Source organism: Myotis brandtii, unplaced genomic scaffold (genome assembly GCF_000412655.1).
Source record: "Myotis brandtii unplaced genomic scaffold, ASM41265v1 scaffold927, whole genome shotgun sequence".
NCBI lineage: Eukaryota > Metazoa > Chordata > Mammalia > Chiroptera > Vespertilionidae > Myotis > Myotis brandtii.
Window position 1 is genome coordinate 712,077 of NW_005371823.1, and position 21,035 is coordinate 733,111.

General features: G+C 40.9%; 1 protein-coding gene across 1 annotated transcript in view; it reads right to left on the reverse strand.

Moving 5' to 3' along the window:
* RYR3 (ryanodine receptor 3) overlaps positions 1-21,035 on the reverse strand; it is a 380,950-nt gene that overhangs the window by 118,090 nt on the left and 241,825 nt on the right. Inside the window, exons 44-46 of the mRNA XM_014532943.1 lie at positions 11,991-12,171; positions 10,666-10,777; positions 7,461-7,581 (exon numbers count right to left, since the gene is read on the reverse strand). Coding sequence (XP_014388429.1) covers positions 7,461-7,581; positions 10,666-10,777; positions 11,991-12,171 — 414 coding nt within the window. The remainder of the gene's footprint in view (positions 1-7,460; positions 7,582-10,665; positions 10,778-11,990; positions 12,172-21,035) is intronic.

The window sequence follows — 21,035 nt, forward strand, 5'->3', positions numbered from 1 at the left end:
TGGAGAATAAAGACAGGATTTTGAAATATGATAAAAAAGAAAAACAGTGTTCCTCCTACACAGCCCTTAAATGATGAATCTCTAGTCAGAGCATATTTCAATTCCATACTTCATGAGGCACCTTGAGAGCCACAAAGATTTTGTGCTATTTGGCCTAGAACCTCATTTAGCCCAGTGATCATTGCAGGGGACCGGGAGAGCCAGGAGGGGAGGGACATTCTGGACTGGAAGCCGCCTGCTTCTCTTCTGAGCACTAGGGGAGCTGGATCTGAGTTAACCTGGTGTGCTGAGAAACATTATTTTTGTGGTGTATCAGTAAGTTTTTTGTGCTCAAAAAGTTTGGGAACCACTGAGTTCAACATTTTTTTTTTTAATCATACATGTTCTCAGAGACTCTATAATCCAATGTGCTTGAGGAAGTTTTATAAAAATATGATATTTTTGAGAGTGATGTCACAACAATTGAGGAGTAGGAGATCCCAGTCTCTGTACTCCACAAAGATCAACAATTAAACAGCCACCCATGAACAGAAATAGCACTGGTAGAGCTCAGGAGTCCACTTAAGAAACTTCAGCAATCCAGTGGAACAAAACACCTGAGAATAACTGTCCAAAAAGGGAAGGAAGACCAGAGCAGCTTTATCTTGTCTGCATCATCCCATGCCCCAGGCAGCACTGCTCAATGCCAAGAGCAAACGCCTCAGCTAGAAAGAGATCCCCGTGCTGGAAAAGGGGCAAGGGGGGGAGCAATCAGCTCCTCCAACCTATTGGGGCACTACATGAAGGACCCACTTTGCTTTCATACTTGGTGAAAATCTGTCTTGTTACTAAAAATATCGCTGGACTTTCTGACTGTTCTCATTTTTTTCATTTGTGAGTATATAAAGGTTAATATATAGGGCAGGGGACAGATGTAAGTTCAACAAGACTGACACTTGACTCAGTCCAAATAACTAACAATGACAATATCTTGTTTAATCAATAGCTGTATAGGACACACCTCGCCTTTCAGCACCTATCAGAAACTATGAGAACTTTTCTCAGCTTGTCTTGTTTTGTACATGACAGTTTAGTTCCAGATATATCTCATCCCCAAAGACTAACAATTACAATATCTTGTTTAATCAATAGCTGTATAGGGCACACCTCGCCTTTCAGCACCTATCAGAAACTTATGAGAACTTTTCTTAGCTTGTCTTGTCTTGCACATGACAGTTTAGTTCCAGATATATCTCATCCCCAAACATTCATCCACCAGATTGCTCCAGAAACACCAGGCTGAATGAAAGAAACCTTTTCCTTCAACTGTATCCTCTAATGAACTTGAGCCCTTTTGCACAGCCGAAGAGAGTTTATAATGGCAGAAAATGCTATAACAGCAGGTTACAAGTCAATTCTACGACTTCATTAAAACTGTTATCATTTAATATTAAATTAGGTCAGAATGTGTAAACATTTTTCAATATGGTTGATTAGGTTTTGAAAACTATTGTACCTAAGAGCCCTCTTTGTAGCTAAGCAATCTTCTTGAAGTATAGCAAAGCCTGACAGGCAGAATAGCTGGAGGCTCGTTGAAGTCCACAAGTACAAATGATTTACTCTGCTGGCAATTATGTAAAAAATAAAATAATTAATTGCAATTGTACTTACTAAATGGAGCTAGTCTGTTTCTTATTAACAGGCTTGTTTGTACTACAAAATAACAGCATGACTTTGAACAAGACCTTTAAAACACTGAATATTCACAGGGAGCAGAAGCAGACGGGGTCTACTTCAGACTATCTGGAATTCTCCTTCAGTTATGTCCATTCTTCTGTAATTTAAGTACAGCATTTAACACAGTAAGTTGATGTTAGAGATGGTTAAGAATAAGAAAGATAGGCTACTTGTATCAGCCACACAGCAGGAGCCAAGGTAGTCCCTGGTGACCTGCTCTGCAGAGAACCTCAGCAGCTTTGGTCACTGACTAAACCAACAGCCAGCACAGCCACCACAAAACCCTGGCACATTTCACAGGTTTTCCATGTTTGCAGATGCCCAGATGCCCGAATCTCCCTTCACTCCCACCCCTCTCATTGCTAGAACCCAAGATCTACACTGGCAGCCTCTGCTGCTGTGTTACTTCAAGATGCCAGCTTAGATCCCTGAAGCAGATACCCATTGCCGTCTGTGCATGGGAACAGACTCCCATCGCTAGCCTTTATTGCCATGCATATATGGCGAGGCCCTGCAGCCATGGGAGTGAAAACTGACAACCAGGGCTGCCATAGCTGCTTGTGGGCCCAGCTCCGGCCCTGTCTCCTATCAGTGGCCTGCACTGCTATAGCTAGCACCTTAAAAAACATTTTTCAAATTGATTTCAAAGAGGAAGGAAGAGGTAGAGAGAGAGAGAAACACCAATAATGAGAGGGAATCATTGATTGGCTGCCTCCTGCACACCACCACTGGGGATTGAACCTGCAACCCAGGCATGTGCCCTGACCACAGAATGGAAAGGTGACCTCCTGGTTCATAGGTAGAAACTCAACCCCTGAGCCATACCAGCTGGGCTGTAGCTAGCTCCTTTAGTGGTGAACTTGTACACCAATGGCCAGAGTCTTGTCACTGGCCTCCACTACTATGCACCTGTGGCAAGACTCTGAAACCACAGAAATGCACACTGACAGCCATGGTCCCCACAGCTGCTAGTGCATCTACAGGTGGCTCTTTTTTGATGCTGGCTGTGGCCATTGCCACTATGTGTGGATATGCAACTGCTCTGTGCCACTATACCTGTAGCTGGTCCCTGCAGCTGAGTGCATATCACTGGCTCTGACAATTACCACTGCCTGCCCTATCTCTAGTTGCTAGACCCAGACGATATTAAGGACCTCAACAGCTTTTGCAGTCATTGAGGACTCTGGGAAGCTCTTACCAAGGACCATACAGTTGTCAATGTGTGGACTCCAGTGTCCCTGAGTTGACAAGACATCACCCCTCCCCCAAGACCCAAAGCTGCTATACACCCCTGCACTTGGCACCCTGCTTCACTACACCTGGGGTCACAGCACACTCCAAATGCCCCACCCATAGGTGAAGGTTTTTTCTTACCAAAGTCAGTCCATAAAGTCTGGAAGAGATGACTGATTTTTCAAATGTGCAGATAACCATGCAAAGCTAAAGGTATCACAAAAAATAAGGGAACATGACACCACAAAGAGACACAATAAACTTCTTGTAACTGACCCTAAAGAAATGAAAACACATGAATTGCCTGGTAATTTCAAATAATTATTTTAAATGCTCAGAGAGCTACAGGAGAACACAGAAAAGCAATTTAATGAAACAATATGAGAACAATATGAGAAATTCAACAAAGAGATAGAAAATATAAAAACATAAAAACAACTAAAAATTTTGGAACTGAAGAATATAATGATTGAATGGACGAATTCAATAGAACACTTTGACAGCACACAAATAAGCAGAAAGATCAGTAAACTCAAAGAAAGATCATTTAAAATTATTCAGTAAGAGGAACAAAAATAAAAAAGAATAAAAAGGAATGAAAAAATACTAATGGGAAACCATTAAGAAAAACAATCTACACATCATTGGAGTCCCAGAGGGGAAGAAAGGGAAAAGAGATAGAAAGCTTAAAAAAATAATTGCTGAGAACTTCTCAAACCTGGAGAGATATGTGACGTCTAAGTACATGAAGGGAATAAGTCACCCCAAAATTTTAATCCCAAATGATCTTCTCCAAGATACACTATAATAAAACTGTCTAAAATCAAAGACAAAGAAAGAATTTTAAAAGCAGCAGGAGAAAAAATAATTTCTCATACAAGGGAAGCCCCTCTCTATAAGACTATGAGCAGATTTCTCAGCAGAAACTTGCAGACCAGGAGAGAGTTGGATGATGCATTCAAAGTGATGAAAGAGAAAAACTCCAACCAAGAATATTTGAACTAACAGAGTTGGTCCCTTACATAAAATGATATATAACAATGCATACAGTTAGCCATTCCCATCTACAGATTTCCAACTGTGGATAAAAAATACTGTCTTTGATCCATGGTTGGTTGGATCCATGGATGAAAAAGCAATGGATACAGAGGACCAATTACACATTTATTGAAAAAAAATTCATGTATATGTAGATCCAGACAGTTCAAACCTGTCTTGTTCAAGGGTCAATTGTACATGCAACATTTCTTTAAAAAATACTAGCATACCATTAAAAGGATCATGCACCAGGATCAAGTGGGATTCATTCCTTGCATGCAAGGATGGTTCAATATACACAAATCAATAAATGTGATATATCACATTAATAGGATGAAAGACAAAAATCTTATGATCATTTAACCAGTTACAAAAAAGCATTTGATAAAATTCAACATCTTTTCATGATAAAAATTCTCAACTAATTAGGTATAGAAGAAACATACTTCAACATAATAAAAGCCATATAGACAAACCCACAAAGCTTATCTCTAGGATTAGAGTCAAGGCAGGGGTGCCCACTATTACCATTCCTATTCAACATAGTACTGGAAATCCTAGTTAGTGCAACTAGGTAAGAAAAAGAAATAAAAGGCATCCAAATTTAAAAGTAAAATTATCTCTGATGATGACATGATTTTGTATATTGAAAATTCTAGTCTCCACTAAGAATTGTTAGGACAAATAAACACATTCAGTAAAGTTTCAGGATACAAAACCAATATACAACATTTAGTTGTGTTTCTATACTCTAACAATGAAGTAAATGAAAAAGAATGAAAAAAATAATATTTACAAAAGTATCAAAACCAATAAAATATCTAGAAATAAATTTAACTAAGGAAGTAAAATATTTATACACCCCAAATTTTAAGACATTGATGAAATAAATTGAAGAAGACATGAATAAATGGAAAGAAATCCTATGTTCATGGATCTAAAGAGTTAATATTGTTTAAATGTCCATAATAATACCTGAAGCAATCTATAGATTCAATGCAATCACTACAAAATTCCAATGTCACAGAAATAGAAAAACAATCCTAAAATTTGTATGGTACGGCAAAATACCCTGAATAGCCAAAGCAATCTTGAGAAAGAACAAAGCTGGAGAGCAAAATACCCTAAATAGCCAAAGCAATCTTAAGAACAAAGCTGGAGGCACCACATTTCCTGATTTCAAACTATATTAAAAAGCTACAGTAATCAAAACAGTACATTATTGGTATCAAAGCAGACATATAGGTCAAAGGACAGAATTGAGAGCCAAGAAAAAAGCTATACATACAAAGTCAAGAAAGATTTGACAAGGGAGCCAATAATACTCAATGGGGAAAGGATAGTCTCTTCAATAAATGGTGTTGGAAAATTATATTCACATACAAAAGAATAAAATTAACCCCTGTCTTACACCATTCACAAAAGTTAACTCAAAATAGGTTAAGAAAACTTAAGACCTGGAATATAAAACTCCTAGAAGAAAACATAGTCTTAAATTCCTTGACATTGATCTTGGTGATGATTTTTTGGCTACAACACCAAAAACACAGATAATAAAAGCAAGAATCAACAGGTGAGACTCCATAAAAACACACACAACACACACCACAAAAAACTTCTGCACAGCAAAAGAAACAATAAACAAAATAAAAAGGCAACCTGTGTAATAGGAGAAAATATTTGCAGACCATATATCTGACAAGGAGTTAATATCCCCCCCCCCAAAAAAAATAAGGAACATACAATGAAATGGCAAAAAAGCAAGTACAGTAATTCAATTAAAAATGGGAAAAAGACCTGAATAGAAATTTTCCCAAAGAAGACACAAAAATGACTCTCAAGGTACATGAAAAGGTGCTCAGCATCACTAATTATCAGGGAATTATGAATTATGCAAATCAAAACCACAAGGTATCACCTCATACTTGTTATAATGGCTAGTATAAAAAACACACAAAGGCTAACACATGCTAGTGAGGATGTGGACTGTTGTACACTGTTGATGGGAATGTAAACTGGTACAGCCACTGTGGAAAATAGTATGGAGGTTCCTCTAAAAATTAAAAATAGAATGTCCATATGATCCCACTGCTGGGTATATATTAAAGGAAACAAAGTTATTATCTTGAAAATATCTACCCCCCTATGTCCATTGTGGTATTATTTATAATAGCCAATATTTGGAAATAACCAAGTATCTGTTGATGGATAAATGGATATAGAAAATGTGACACACACATACTGGAATATTGAGCCATAAAAAAGAAGGAAATCCTGCCATTTGCAACAGTTTGGCTGGACTTTGGGGGCATTATGCTAAGTGACATAAGTCAGACAGAGAAAGGAATTACTGTGTGATCTCATATATGAGAACCTAAAAACACTGAACTTATAGAAACAGAGAGTAGACTGATAGTTATTGGATTGGGGTGGTGGAAAAAATGGGCAGATGTTGGTCAAAGAGTTAAAAACTTTCAGTTATCAGATGAGTAAGTTCTGGGGATCTAATGTACAGCAAGGTGATTATAGTAAATACTATATTGTATATTTTAAAGTTGCTATGGGAGTAGAACAAAAGAATAACAACAACAATAACAATAACAATAAAGGTAATTATGTGAAGTGAAGGATGTATTAATTAACCTTATTGTGGTAAACATTTTGCAATATACAAGTGTATCAAATCATCACATTGCATACCTTAAGCTTATATGATGTTATATATCACTCATATCTCAATAAAGCTGAAAAAATGTGACACATTCTATAGCATTTCCCAAACTTACTTGACCCCAATCTCCTTGTACACCAGTTAATATCTTCTACAAAAATGTTCCATAGAACACCAGTTTGGGAAACACTAACAGTCAGAGATAGCATTATCTTTTCAATTCCTCCATCTGTTGGATGAAATTGCCTGGATAGCAGGTGGAGTGAGGAGGAGAAACTGAAGGCTTCTGGGAGAGTATACGTGTTGCACAGTTAACATGGATGATTGCCAAATGTCACAAGTCGCATTGGGGAAAATCTGTTTATGCTTCATGGCCATGAGGTACATAGATCGCACTGTGGCAGAAGGGAGCCTGTTCAAGCCCTATTGCTGCCCCAGGTGGCTGCACAATCTGGGGGATGTGGAGGCAGAGAAAGAAGGCAATGGTGAGAGCTTTCACTGGTCCCATTCCATCAGCCTCCTTGTAGAGGGTTAGAGTGTTTCTAGGACTGTGAGATCTGGACTGTCCATATCTATGGGACGTACAGGAGTCTCTGACATGGAAGCAGAGGAGAGAACAGCCAGTGGGAGCCAGGAAGAGAGGAGAGAATTCATTAGCAGAAAAGGAGCAAGACCTTCCCTGGTGCTGCCTGCCCTGCAAGTAGGAGCATGGAGGGACTGCGCCGGCAGACAGAGGCCTGACCCCGAGAGAGTGGCCCCCAGCGGGGACTGGCAGCACTCAACCCTGAGCTGCTTCTCTTACCTTTGTTCAGGGAGGGCAGTTTCAAGGGGATGCTGATGATCCCGACCAAGTCCTCCGTGGGAACAAGGGAGCGTAGGATTGACCTGATCCGGATGGCTTCCCCCTTTCCTGTCTGGATAAGCTGCAATGCAGGGTTAGAGAATAAGATAAAGGAAGTTCCCACACCCTCGTTCCACCCCCCTCCAAATCTGTGGCAGTGAAATGGTTCTATTTAAGTTCTGGGTACTCTTCTAAATTTCCGTAACTGCAATGGACATGACCACAGGGAAAGAGAGGAGCTTTCTCTTGATATTCTAGAAGAGGTGCTACAAAGGAGGTCACTTGCTGTGACTACAATGGTCATGCAGTTACGGTATCAAGTCTCAGCAGTAAATGTGGACCCTGCTGGTGATTCTCAGTGTGACAGCAACAGGGAGCTCTCTGGCTGTGAAAGGTGTTGAGAATGTGGCCACAATTCCAGAGTCCAGAATGCTGCTGAATGTAGAAAGACTTATGAATTTTAGTTTCCTAAAGAGATGATTAATGCTGGGACTGGAGGTAGGCAAGAAGGGTGTAGAGAATGCCCTAGATAAAATTGAGAACCTCAGTGGAGCTATTCTGGGATGGATGACACGATCCATACAGCCATGAATGGGACAAGCAGCGTGTACAGGTGACAAGTATGGGGGCAACAAGTATGCTTCTGGGAGCGGGCCCTCAACAGAGAACTGAACTGCCATGAGCTCAGGATGGAATTAACTCTAGGTCAGCTGCAGGGCATGCTGGGATATGATGCACAGAGGCCCTAAGGAAAGAACACCTGTGCACTCATCCTAGCTGCCATCTCTCATTCCTGTGGGTAGAGGAATAGCTGTCAGTGATGATGACATCTCCTCTCCCACCACCACTCACGGAGTGGGGCCCAGAGGAGGGATCTGGCAAGGTGTGTGTGTGTGTGTGTGTGTGTGTGTGTGTGTGTGTGTGTGTGTGTAAGTGTCAGATCAGAGGGGCAGTAAGGAAGGAACTCCTGCCCAGATGGGGCTCTGATGGTGCAGCTATCCCATGCTGCTATCTTCCTGAGAACAAGCAAACTGTGTAACTTGTTTTCTGAAGTGATGACAGGTGAGCAGGGGAACTGACATCCCCACACTGAAGACTGTAGGACACCTAGCATTTCCCTGGCTCCCTTTCAGTTTCCTTCAATTGTTTAAGGCACAGAAATAAAAAGATGAGCCCATGTGACTGGTTTATCATAGTAGGAATTAGAATTCTAAGGATTCTGATCAGCCTTCTTTATCAAGATTTTGACTTTCTTCTAACAACAGTACTTTTGATCTAGATTCTTCCATGTTGGAATTGTTTCCCTAAACATGTGTCGATGGATTTGCAAATGGGCTAGACTGTGCATTAAGCAAGACCCATGAAATCCTGGAAGAAAGGTAAGAGTGGACTCTTTAATGCAGTGTCCTAAAATCAAGTTAGTGGGCTGTGACCAGCATTAAAGAGGAAGGTAAGAGTGGACTCTTTAATGCAGTGTCCTAAACTACAGGTGATGACCAATTAGTGGGCTGTAAAATCAAGTTAGTGGGCTGTGACCAGCATTAAAGAGCATGAGAGTATTAAAGAATAGAAGAAATTAGAGTGCAATGTCCATAGTAAGGATAAATTTTGTTTCTGGAATATACCTATACTAGGCGGCAATGTAAATTATATTTCTTACTATGATCAAAATAAATTGTTTTGGTCAAAAATTTATTTAAAAGTCACTACTTTAATGGGTTCTGTTTTTCATTAGTATTAAAAAATGTAACCCACCCACTTGGCAGTGACCAATTACACAATCTCATCAACACCAGATACGGCTGTTTATATCAACCTAATCTGCATTGCAAGTGCTTTTGGGAGATGCTCTATAATAATCCCAGTGCAGTGAGCACTACAGAGAGAGGCAGGCAGGAGCCAGAGCCCAATGAGCAAGCCAAGCAGTTCTTTCAAAGAATTATCAAGTTTTTTTTTTTTTTGAAATTTAAAAGGGATCTTTTCTGTTGTCATAAAATAAACAGTTATTTCCTCTCTCACTTATGACGTGAGACCTTATGTGAAATAAGGCCACTTTCTCTCAGCCCACAGCAGAGGTAAAAAAGGGAGGAGGAAAAACACAAGTTTTAAGGTCAAAACGAAATCTGAGAAGACATTCCATGAAAACATCCCTTTTTGGCATGTCTATAAAACTTACCTCTGGGAAGTAACCATGGATTCTGGGAAGAGACTACTTTCCTGGTGCCTAACACCATGGTCATAAAGAAAATAGGGTTTTCCATGTGGAGTAGCCTGATGGCCACCATCAAAATCAACTTGGGAAATAGAAACAGACTCACAGATACAGAGAACAGACTGAGGGTTGCCAGAGGGAAGGGGGTTGGAGGACTGGGTGAAAAGGTGAAGGGATTGATAAGTACAGATTGGTAGTTACAAAATAGTCATGGGATGTAAAGTACAGCATAGGGAATACAGTCAATAATATTGTAATAACTTCTAGTATGTACAGTGCAAGGTGGGTACTTGAAATATTGATGGAATCACTTTGTAAAGTATATGATTGTCCAACCACTATGTTGTACACCTGAAATGAATACAAAATAATATTGAATGTAAACTGTAATTGAAAAAGAAAAAAAAGATAAAATCATAAAAATGAATTAAGTTGGGTAACATTTTGAAGAAATTGAGGCATATGGCATATAATTTTGGGGGGCTTTTGAAGCAGGATATGGGGAGGATACACCTAACTAGTGCCACAGAGAAATCACATGACACAGATTTGCTCAGGAGTCATTCCTTAGTCGCACTTTGAGCACATCATGAGAAGGCAGGGTGCTTTGGAAAATACAATAATGTGGGGGAAAATAGAAGACAGATGGAAAAAAGGAAGACTAAATATTAGATGGTTTGACTTCATAGAATAAACCAGGAATCTGCAGGAGCTGAACAGGGCTGCTAAAGACAGCCAGGAGACAGAGCCGACTCAACAGCAGGTAACACACACACATTCCCTAGAAAGCTGCAGAGTCAGGTACCAGAGCTGGAAGCTACATTTTATGTTAGCGAAAAGGAGCTGAGAGAACGTCATGCCAGCACATGCCAGAAGAAGAACTTACATTCAGAAAATCTACAGGCTCTTGGATCAAGCCCCTCAAAGTTGCCCTCTGAGAGCCCGATTACTCACGTGCATTTCAGGAGCACAGCGGCCCAGTAGATCTATAAGAGCTGAATAAAATGACATAATTGCATTGCCCATGTGTACGATCTCTTCTTCGTCTTCACTGTCTTCTGTGCTGCTGAGAAAGAACCAGCACAAGGAGGTATGAGGAAGCCTGGCAGGTATGGCCATGGCCATGTCAATAGTCATGAGCTACATGATATGAAAATGCTCTGTTCATCCTGGGCATAAGCCTCCTTTCCCTTGGACACCTTTCCTCCCCCCAGAAGCCAACCAGGTGGTTTTAGGCACTAAGTTCAAAGGACCTAAATAATCATCCATGACATTCCTAGGGTCCCATGAACTTCAAGGCATGTGTACTGACATCAGCTATCATTCAGACCATATACATTCATGGCGAGGCACCAGAATCCCCATACTTCCTACTAACCATTCCTTCCCCCTTTCCTTCCTGAACACACATGGAACACATTGAACAAGGAGTCAGGAGGGCTGCGTCCATGTTCTGGCTCTGTTGCTAACAAGCTAGATAACTCTGGGCCTCAGTTTTTTCTCATGTTACATGAGGGAGTTGGGACAGCTTATGCTTTAGGTTCTTTCTAGTTCTACTAGGTCACCTGCCAGAATAAATGACAAAAGAAAAAAAAATCCAACCAGTTGGAGAGTTATCTCTGAGTTCTACCCACTCTCTAGATTCTGGGGTCTAATCCAGAGGCTGTGATTGAAGAAAGGGACATGGACATAAGACATAATGAAAGAAAAGTCACAAGGCAATCCTCCAATGAAGCCATTATCTCCTTAACCTTTAAATACCAAGATTATTGAAGCTGTGATGTTTCATATTTGGCAGTTCTCTTTTTTACCTAAAGAATCAAATCAAAATACTTTCAGAAGAGGAAGTATTAAAAGTGAGGTATGAGATGAGAAACTGAGGTTTAAAATACTGAAGGGAACAGTCAGGATTTAGACAACTATGGGAAACTTGTTGGTCCAGGCTTTTTAGCCTCTGCACAGCTTCCCCTGTGGTGATGCTGTAGGGAGGACAGTGTTGGCGAGAAGAGCTGGCCAGACTTCTCGATTTGCCAATTGGTCTGAGTGGAGTAAGAAAAATGGAAGCGGGTGAAGGTGATATTGATCACTGGGCTAACTGGAAGAGTGAAGATAGCAATGTGCTTGACAAAGTGATTTAAAATGTTTTCACCACAACTGTACAGAACCTGTGCTTCCTCTAGCAGGGGAAGTTATTGACACGTCTTTAATGATTCATGTCCTGATGATATTTGGAAGCTCACCAACTAGATCCATACCAGACAGCAATTCCATTCACTTACACTTCTCTCTTGTATCCCTGAGAGGGGAGGTCGAGGGCTGGGTTCTCAGAGATCTTAATGGCACCCTGCATGGCTGCCAACAGACCATTTCCTCCTTCACCCCGCAGGGCCGGGCCGAAGCACTCGGGGCGTCTGATGAGCAGCTTGACCACGACACTGGCATTTTCTTCCACACTTTCACCTATGGAAAGAGGCATTGTTTCCTTCTCACTGGGAAGGACAACCCCAGGATCTATTTCTAATCGATGAGGCTGGGAGAACAGCATTTGACTGAGCTTGCCACTCACTCTTTTTTTTAAATCCTCACCCGAGGATATTTTTTTCCATTGCTTTTTAGAGAGAGTGAAAGGGAGGGGGGAGGAGGAGAGAGAGAGAGAAAAATAATCAATGTGAGAAAGACACTTCAATTGGATGCCTCCCATACGACCTTGACCAGGGGCTGGGAATCTAACCCACAACCTAGGTACACACCCTTGACCTGGTATCAAATCCTTGACTTTTCAGTGCGTGGGCCAATGCTCTAACCATTAAGCAACACTGGCCATGGTGCCATTCACTCTTAAGATCAGGAGGTAATATTGATGGAAAGAAAGATGAGCTTTGATAAATCAGGTTGGAATTTGTAGGTCGGAATTTGTTTATTTGAAGTATTACAATTAACCAATATAGAATAACATCTTGCTTTTTTTTTTCAAATATATTTTATTGATTTTTTTACAGAGAGAAAGGGAGAGGGATAGAGAGTTAGGAACATCGATGAGAGAGAAACATTGATCAGCTGCCTCCTGCACGCCCCCCACTGGGGATGTGCCCACAACCAAGGTACATGCCCTTGACTGGAATCGAACCTGGGACCCTTGAGTCCACAGGCCGATGCTCTATCTACTGAGTCAAACCAGTTAGGGTGACATCTTGCTTTTAAGTTTAGGATTTTGTGCTGTTCAGATTATTTCACCATCTTTAGGTCCTCAGAGGGCAAGAAATACACCACAGAGTCTCCCACCAATTACAGACTAATTCACAGTTGACTTAGAGAATAAAAAAACTTTATATATTTGCTAACTCCTTGAGGAGCACTTAAAAGGTATTTCCTCCCTTCTGTGAGTGCAGGTAAAAGAGTAACTCAAGCTGATGTGCCTCAATCAACCTGTGAGAGGTGACATATTAGCTCCTGAGCTATAGTCTCATCTAGTACCTGCCCCAGAACAACCAGGATGGATCTCTGGGCATTCCTGAAATAATTTCTCCATGAAATAAATCTACTTGGTAAAGTTGCCTTGGTTATACTTAAAATAGCTCTGTGGGAAGCTAAAGGTTGGAGAATTATACTCTACTGGTATTTTTCTTTGGAAGAACCATAGACCACCGAAGAAGTGATTAAGCAGCGGACCTGTCACATGTAGAAAGGGACAGCCAATGCCTCTCAGAGCCAATACAAAAGCAGTTTGACAGTTGTTCAAACAACTCCATAAAACACACCTTCTGTCTCAGATAAAATCTGAATTTGTGTCTGAGAATTTATCTCCCAGACAAAACTCAAATACAATACTTTTTGATGTTATATATTGGATGGAGCCTGAAGAAAAACTCTTCCACAAAATCTTTAGATACTTCTTGGAGGATTGAGCTCTATAATAGAGGTTGCATCCTGACATGCTGTTGTATTAAATACTTATTCTTGCATAAAAATTACCTTATCTCATAGCAGGCTAGAATAGTAAGTATTCATTATCTTACAGTTTCTGTAGGTCAGGAATACTGGAGTGACTAAGCAAGGTGGTCTTGGCCTGAGACCTCCTGTGAGATTGCAGCCAACATGCTGGCCAGGACTGCAGTCTTCTGAAGGCCTGACTGGACGTGGAGAATCAGCTTCCACACTCACGCACATAGATGTTGGCAGGAGGCCTCAGTTCCTCACCATGTGCACCGCTCCATTGGGTGGCTTGAGTGTTCTCATGGCATGACAGCTGGATCCCCACAGAGCAAACGACTCAAGAGGGGGAGCAGGCAGAAGTCGCAATGCCTCTTACAGTTTTGACACACACCATTTTCTGCCATATTCTATTCATTAGAAGTGATTCTCTGTGTCCAGTTCACACTCAGAAGAAGAATCAGGCTCCATCTTTTGGAGAGTGGGGCACTGAAAAATCTACATGTACATTTTAAAAACCATCAGGGAAGTTTAAGTTCTGTTTAATAACAATTTTTATGAATCAACTTAAAAGTGTTGTGAGCAGAGCATCAGTATGGGAATTGGAAAACCTGTCCTTTCAGTCCAGCCTTCTAGCAAATCACGGTGTGAGTATGCGCCCTGCACAATCTCACTGGGTCTCACCTGCGCTGTTGTGATATTCATACCTCTTCTAGAGTGAGTCTATTAGTTTAACTTATATGCAGATATTTCTCTCATAATGTCCAAGATTCATAGGGGCTGGGCTTGCTGTCCAAATGCTTGAAATTAGCTTGTGCTCATCTCCCACATGAACTCATACTTGAACATATTTGATTGGTCTTACAGCCCTGGAGAGCCTATGTCCCAGCCATAGTCCTTCTTGGTCCAGAGGTTGGCCTGCTGATATCCTTTCTTTTAAAAAAATTACTCAATCTTTTTAATTTAAGCTAAAATTCAAGATTGTAAATATATCTCTTTAAGCTTTATAACTGTGTAAGTTGATTCTGAAAAATTTTCATTAAACTGAATTTAAATAGCCCATCAGTATGCATCATTGCTTTATATTTCAATCCTTCAAAAAGAGGCTAAATTTTTTGTAAAGAAGTTTTTTTTCAAGTTTTATCTAATGTATAACATTGAAAAAGAATTTGTTTTTATTAAACCAGAATCCATTTGAGGAAAGTTCTGAGGAGATGCTAAAAGGGTAAAATAATCACAATAATGGTATGGCAGAAAGAACCAATGAAGAGAGAAACCAAGGGGAGTTTGAGTGACATTGTGCAATTTGCAGAAAAGCTCAGATAAAGTTATGATGCTAAGTCCTAAGGTTATGCTTTCCTATTAGTTGAAACTAAAATCTGTATCTGATAGAATTTAATCACAGGAGGGGTACTTAAAGAAAAGCACCAAGAACTCAATATATTTGAAAGCAAATATTCTTAGTCATAGGTAAACTCATAGTTCACTACTTTCAAATGCTTTTGACCCCCAAAACTTATCAAGTACCCTCCCAGTATCATTTTCATTTTAAGAATAATGAAGCTAGCTCTTCTACCATGTAAGAACACAGCAAGAAGACACCAAATTTGCTGGTGACTTGATCTTGAACTTCGTGGTCTCTACAACTATAAGAAATAAATTTCTATTTTTATATAAAAAATAAGAATAATGAAGCTAAAACTGAAATTTCCAGTGTTAAAATAAGAATGTTCTTTTCGCCCTAGCCGGCTTGGCTCAGTGGATAAAGCGTCAGCCTGTGGACTGAAGGGTCCCAGGTTCGATTCCGGCCAAGGGCACATGCCTGGGTTGTGGGCTCGATCCCCAGTCGGGGGTGTGCAGGAGGCAGCCAATCAATGATTCTCTCTCATCATTGATGTTTCTATCTCTCTCTCCATCTCCCTTTCTCTCTGAAATCAATAAAGAAATATATTTTTTTTAAAAAAAGAATGCTCTTTTCCTTCTCATTCCCTTGATATAAACCCTTGACCTAGGTAACTCCATTTCATCCTTCAGAACAAGCTTGAACTTGGAAGTCCCAGAGGACCTGGTCCTTTCAAAAATCTGTTCCTCTTCCTTGAAGCGTTGAACACAAGTATAACTAATTGTATCTGTTTGTGTTGGTTTTTCTCACTAGACTGTATATTTAATAAGAGCAGGGCATTATGTCTGAACTATCTAACTTTGTATGTTCAAGCATCTTGTTAACACCCTCCCCCCATTAATCAGCTTATATAATTATTGTACCGATTATTTACTTAATTGTATCTGTTTGTGTTGGTTTTTCTCACTAGACTGTATATTTAATAAGAGCAGGGCATTATGTCTGAACTATCTAACTCTGTATGTTCAAGCATCTTGTTAACACCTTCCCCCCATTAATCAGCTTATATAATTATTGTACCGATTATTTACTAGTAAGTTGTCAGGATGGAAACACTTGTGGATCAGCCGGCCTTTACCAGTGTGCTGAGTTCAACTTAGCTCTTCACACTGTCATCAGCATCATGGAATTTGATGGGACATGTGCCGCAGACCAATTCCAGCATGACAGCAGGGCTGCATCTGGGAATGGCTGAAGGCATTTCCTCAAACCTGAATAAGATACATTAAATTGATTGTGGCTGCCAGACAGCTAAAAGGCATCTTAATCTACATGTTATTGCCTCCTACTGGCCAAACACCTGGACAGCAGTAGGCTAATTCCCCCATTCTGACAATGGACTCTGTACCAAACCCTGACCCTTTGAAGTGTATATCTCTGCCTCGCCTCAGGACAAGTTGTGTTAATAAAAAACATGGGGTCCTGGGGACGAGGAGAACCTAAGACCTTAGACATAAGACTTTAGAACTTAGCTCCTTTAGCTAAGCTCCTCTGACCCCCAAATACCTTTCAAAATTATATCTCGTCTCCGGACTCTTTATTAGTCTCTGGATTCCTATTTAATCTATGCACAGCCTTCTCCAGATTCCTGAACCCTTCTTGATGCTGGGACAAGAACCCCGGCAACATGGACCACAATGTGCAAAAGACTTGGAAAAAAAAATAGGCTATGAGTTCTATACTGAGTTTGCTATTGAAATTCATTTGCCACTTTAGACTTATTTTATCTGAATCTCAGGTTCAGATCTAAGCCAATTAAGTTGGCTCTACCAACTGACCCAGGAAGCCATTCCTTGATTAGTGCATAGTGGGGGATACAGAGGGCAGCCTGCAGGAGGAAGGAACTAAAGTGCAACCACTGATGCTAATTACCAGTAGAGAGGAGACTGTGGAAAAGAATTTCCAAAGGCTTCAGAAGGTATAGAGAATGGCATGATTAGAAGAAAGAGAGAACATTCTCTTCTTAATTACCTGTAGCTTAGCAGGCTGGACTGCCAACCAAATCCACTGTAGGGAAGATGAATATTGACCCTGAGGGCATTTTTCAAGGGAGTGAGCGATCTGAGGTAAATTAAGTTTTGCCCAAGGGCGTACAACAATGCTTTTGCTTGAGTTCCAAAAAGAATAAAGCTTCATAACAGTGTGACTGTTCACAGTGACTTTCTTCAAAGGCTCTGAACATTGTCTTCACATTACTATCTTCTTTTCCACATTCCCGAGACATTGGATGGAAATAGAATGATTGCCCGTTTTACCCTGAAGCAATCATTCTCACCCCAGGGATGATTAGTAGGGATGCAATGGTTTTCTCTTTAGTCCATCGCTTTCCTTACTCTCTATATTCTCACTACAGTCCCTGTTCTAAGGTCCTTTACCTGAAATGCTCTTTTCCTTCTCATTCCCTTGATATAAAACCTTGACCTAGGTAACTCCATTTCATCCTTCAGAACAAGCTTGAACTTGGAAGTCCCAGAGGACCTGGTCCTTTCAAACATCTGTTCCTCTTCCTTGAAGCGTTGAACACAAGTATAACTAATTGTATCTGTTTGTGTTTGTTTTTCTCACTAGACTGTATATTTAATAAGAGCAGGGCATTATGTCTGAACTATCTAACTTTGTATGTTCAAGCATCTTGTTAACACCTTCCCCCCATTAATCAGCTTATATAATTATTGTACCGATTATTTACTAGTAAGTTGTCAGGATGGAAACACTTGTGGATCAGCCGGCCTTTACCAGTGTGCTGAGTTCAACTTAGCTCTTCACACTGTCATCAGCATCATGGAATTTGATGGGACATGTGCCACAGACCAATTCCAGCATGACAGCAGGGCTGCATCTGGGAATGGCTGAAGGCATTTCCCCAAACCTGAATAGGATACATTAAATTGATTGTGGCTGCCAGACAGCTAAAAGGCATCTTAATCTACATGTTATTGCCTCCTACTGGCCAAACACCTGGGCAGCCGTAGGCTAATTCCCCCATTCTGACAATGGACTCTGTACCAAACCCTGACCCTTTGAAGTGTATATCTCTGCCTCGCCTCAGGACAAGTTGTGTTAATAAAAAACATGGGGTCCTGGGGACGAGGAGAACCTAAGACCTTAGACATAAGACTTTAGAACTTAGCTCCTTTAGCTAAGCTCCTCTGACCCCCAAATACCTTTCAAAATTATATCTCGTCTCCGGACTCTTTATTAGTCTCTGGATTCCTATTTAATCTACGCACAGCCCTCTCCAGATTCCTGAACCCTTCTTGATGCTGGGACAAGAACCCCGGCAACATGGACCACAATGTGCAAAAGACTTGGAAAAAAAAATAGGCTATGAGTTCTATACTGAGTTTGCTATTGAAATTCATTTGCCACTTTAGACTTATTTTATCTGAATCTCAGGTTCAGATCTAAGCCAATTAAGTTGGCTCTACCAACTGACCCAGGAAGCCATTCCTTGATTAGTGAATAGTGGGGGATACAGAGGGCAGGCTGCAGGAGGAAGGAACTATAGTGCAACCACTGATGCTAATTACTAGTAGAGAGGAGACTGTGGAAAAGAATTTCCAGCTATAAGATGTACAGAATTTGAGATGCTTGTTCAACCACCAAGTGGAAATATCAAGTAGACCACTGGATACACAAGTCTGGGGCTCAGGGAAGAGAAAAGGATGGAAACGTATGCTGGGGGATGATCCGCATTTATGTGGAATTCGAAGCCAAGGGACTAACTGAAAATTTGCAGGGCAGACTGACATAATAACCCCAAAATTATGGAGACCAGTATTCAATCCCAGAATCATGCTACAATTTGCCCAGGTGTCTAGAATTTGGAGGCCCTATGGATTTTTCATGAAGTATGTGAAATAAAACTTGGGTGATATGGGAGCCTGAAATCAGAACTGAGGAATGCTCTGATAGAATAGAATCCACCTGTTAAATATGGGCATTCTCATCACATTGATGAAGATAACTTTGTGATGAGCTCACAATACTGTCATTTTGTGTGAATAGTTTTAATGCAGTAGTTTTTGTACTGCTTTACTATTCCATTTAAAATGCACAATTTTACTTAGGTATCAGACTTCATTTACCATTCTTATCAATAAAATGACTGATAAAGAACTCATATATACATATGGGTTTTGGATGTCTGAGCCTACTGCTAAGCTGCTCAGCCACCCTGCTCCTGGGACCAGCCAAGAAGTGGGGAAGAACTGCTGTGCAATTTACTGAGCATGAAAAGAACAGGGTCAAACATCTTTTCACTCAGGCACAGATTTCCTGATTTTGGTTCTCTGGGCATTGGTTGGCCATTGTCTTCTTTGAGTAATTTATTTTCTATGACTTGTGTTGTTTTGACTACTTATTTCTGGGATTTGGTGCTGTTTTACTTTGAGATTTTATAGATGGAGTCACATTTCCTTGCCTTTGTCTTTATAAGCCTTTACCTGACCCCACTGAATGATTTCCTTCACCTTCTCAGGCACAGAGATTCAAGAGGTCCAGTAGGAAAATGAAGGAGGTGGGGAAGAAGAGAATGCACATGCCTTATAACAGGTGAGATGGTGTAACACAGATGTTAAGTACCCGACCCCTGCTGGCCGTATCTCAAATATGTCTCACAGTCTACCTTCTCCTCTTACTCTTTCTTTTTCTTTTTCTTTTCTTTTTTAACAGGAGGAGCGCCCTGTGGGGAGGAGGGAGGCGCTGCCTCGTTCCTTTCCTCCCTCCTCCCCACTGCTCTCCTCTTACTCTTGAGTACAACACTGTTATTCATAATTGTCTCAAACTGTTATTTAAATATTTTACATTTGTTAATGTTTTGAAAATTTGCTGAATCTTTCCAAATGCATTGTAAATTTGAGAATAAGCCTAACCATCCCCAGTCTTCAGTACCAATCATACTGAAGAATGGTTATTATATCCTTTCCTATTCTAAAAACATGAATACATAAGCAGAAATGAACCAGTGGATTCTTTTAAGCAACTATACCAACTATGCCTTTCAAAGCTAATGTGCTACTTTGTACACTTGACCCTAAAAGAATTTTCCAGCTTTATTGAGATACTAGAGGCCCAGTGAACGAAAATTCGTGCACTCGGGGTGGGGGGTCCCTCAGCCTGGCCTGCACCCTCTCACAGTCTGGGACCCCTTGGGGGATATCCACCTGCTGGCTTAGGCCCACTCCCTGGGGGATCGGGCCTAAGCTGGCAGTCAGACATCCCTCTGGCAGCCCGGGAGCCCTCAGGGTATGTCTGACTGATGGCTTAGGCCCACTCTAGTGGGCCTAAGCCGTCAGTTGGACATCCTTAGCACTGCCAAGGAGGCGAGAGAGGCTCCTGCCACTACCTCTGCGCTCACAGACCTCAGCCCAGCTTGTGGCTGAGCGGAGCTCCTCCTATGGGAGCACACTGACCACCAGAGGGCAGCTCCTGCATTGAGCGTCTGCCCCCTGGTGGTTAGTGCGAGCCACAGCAACTGGTCGTTCCTGGTTGTTCCGCTATTAGGGTCAATTTGCATATTACCTTTTTATTATATAGGATAGTTGACATATCCTAAAAGATTTATGTCTCCCAGCTCAAAGGCCCATCAGGAGGATGATCTCACACTACTCTGTTAAATTATGTCAATTTCTTTCTATAAGACATTATTCAACACTTGCCTTCTTGCCCAGGCATTCCTAGATTCACTCTATCAGATTCCAATAAGAACCATCAGTTTTGGCATGCCAACAATCACATGTGTGCCACTATGTAGTAGGTGTGGTTGATAACAGAACTTTTAGTCATTATCTTATATATGTTTCTGATAATTCAACTTAGGTTTGCTCTGTTACCTGCTTTAATTTGTAACTGACACCAAGGTAGAACTTCTAGAGCAGCAGTTCTCAACCTGTGGGTCACGACCCCTTCGAGGGTTGAACTACCCTTTCACAGGGGTTGCCTAAGACCATCGGAAAACACATATATAATTACATATTGTTTTTGTGATTAA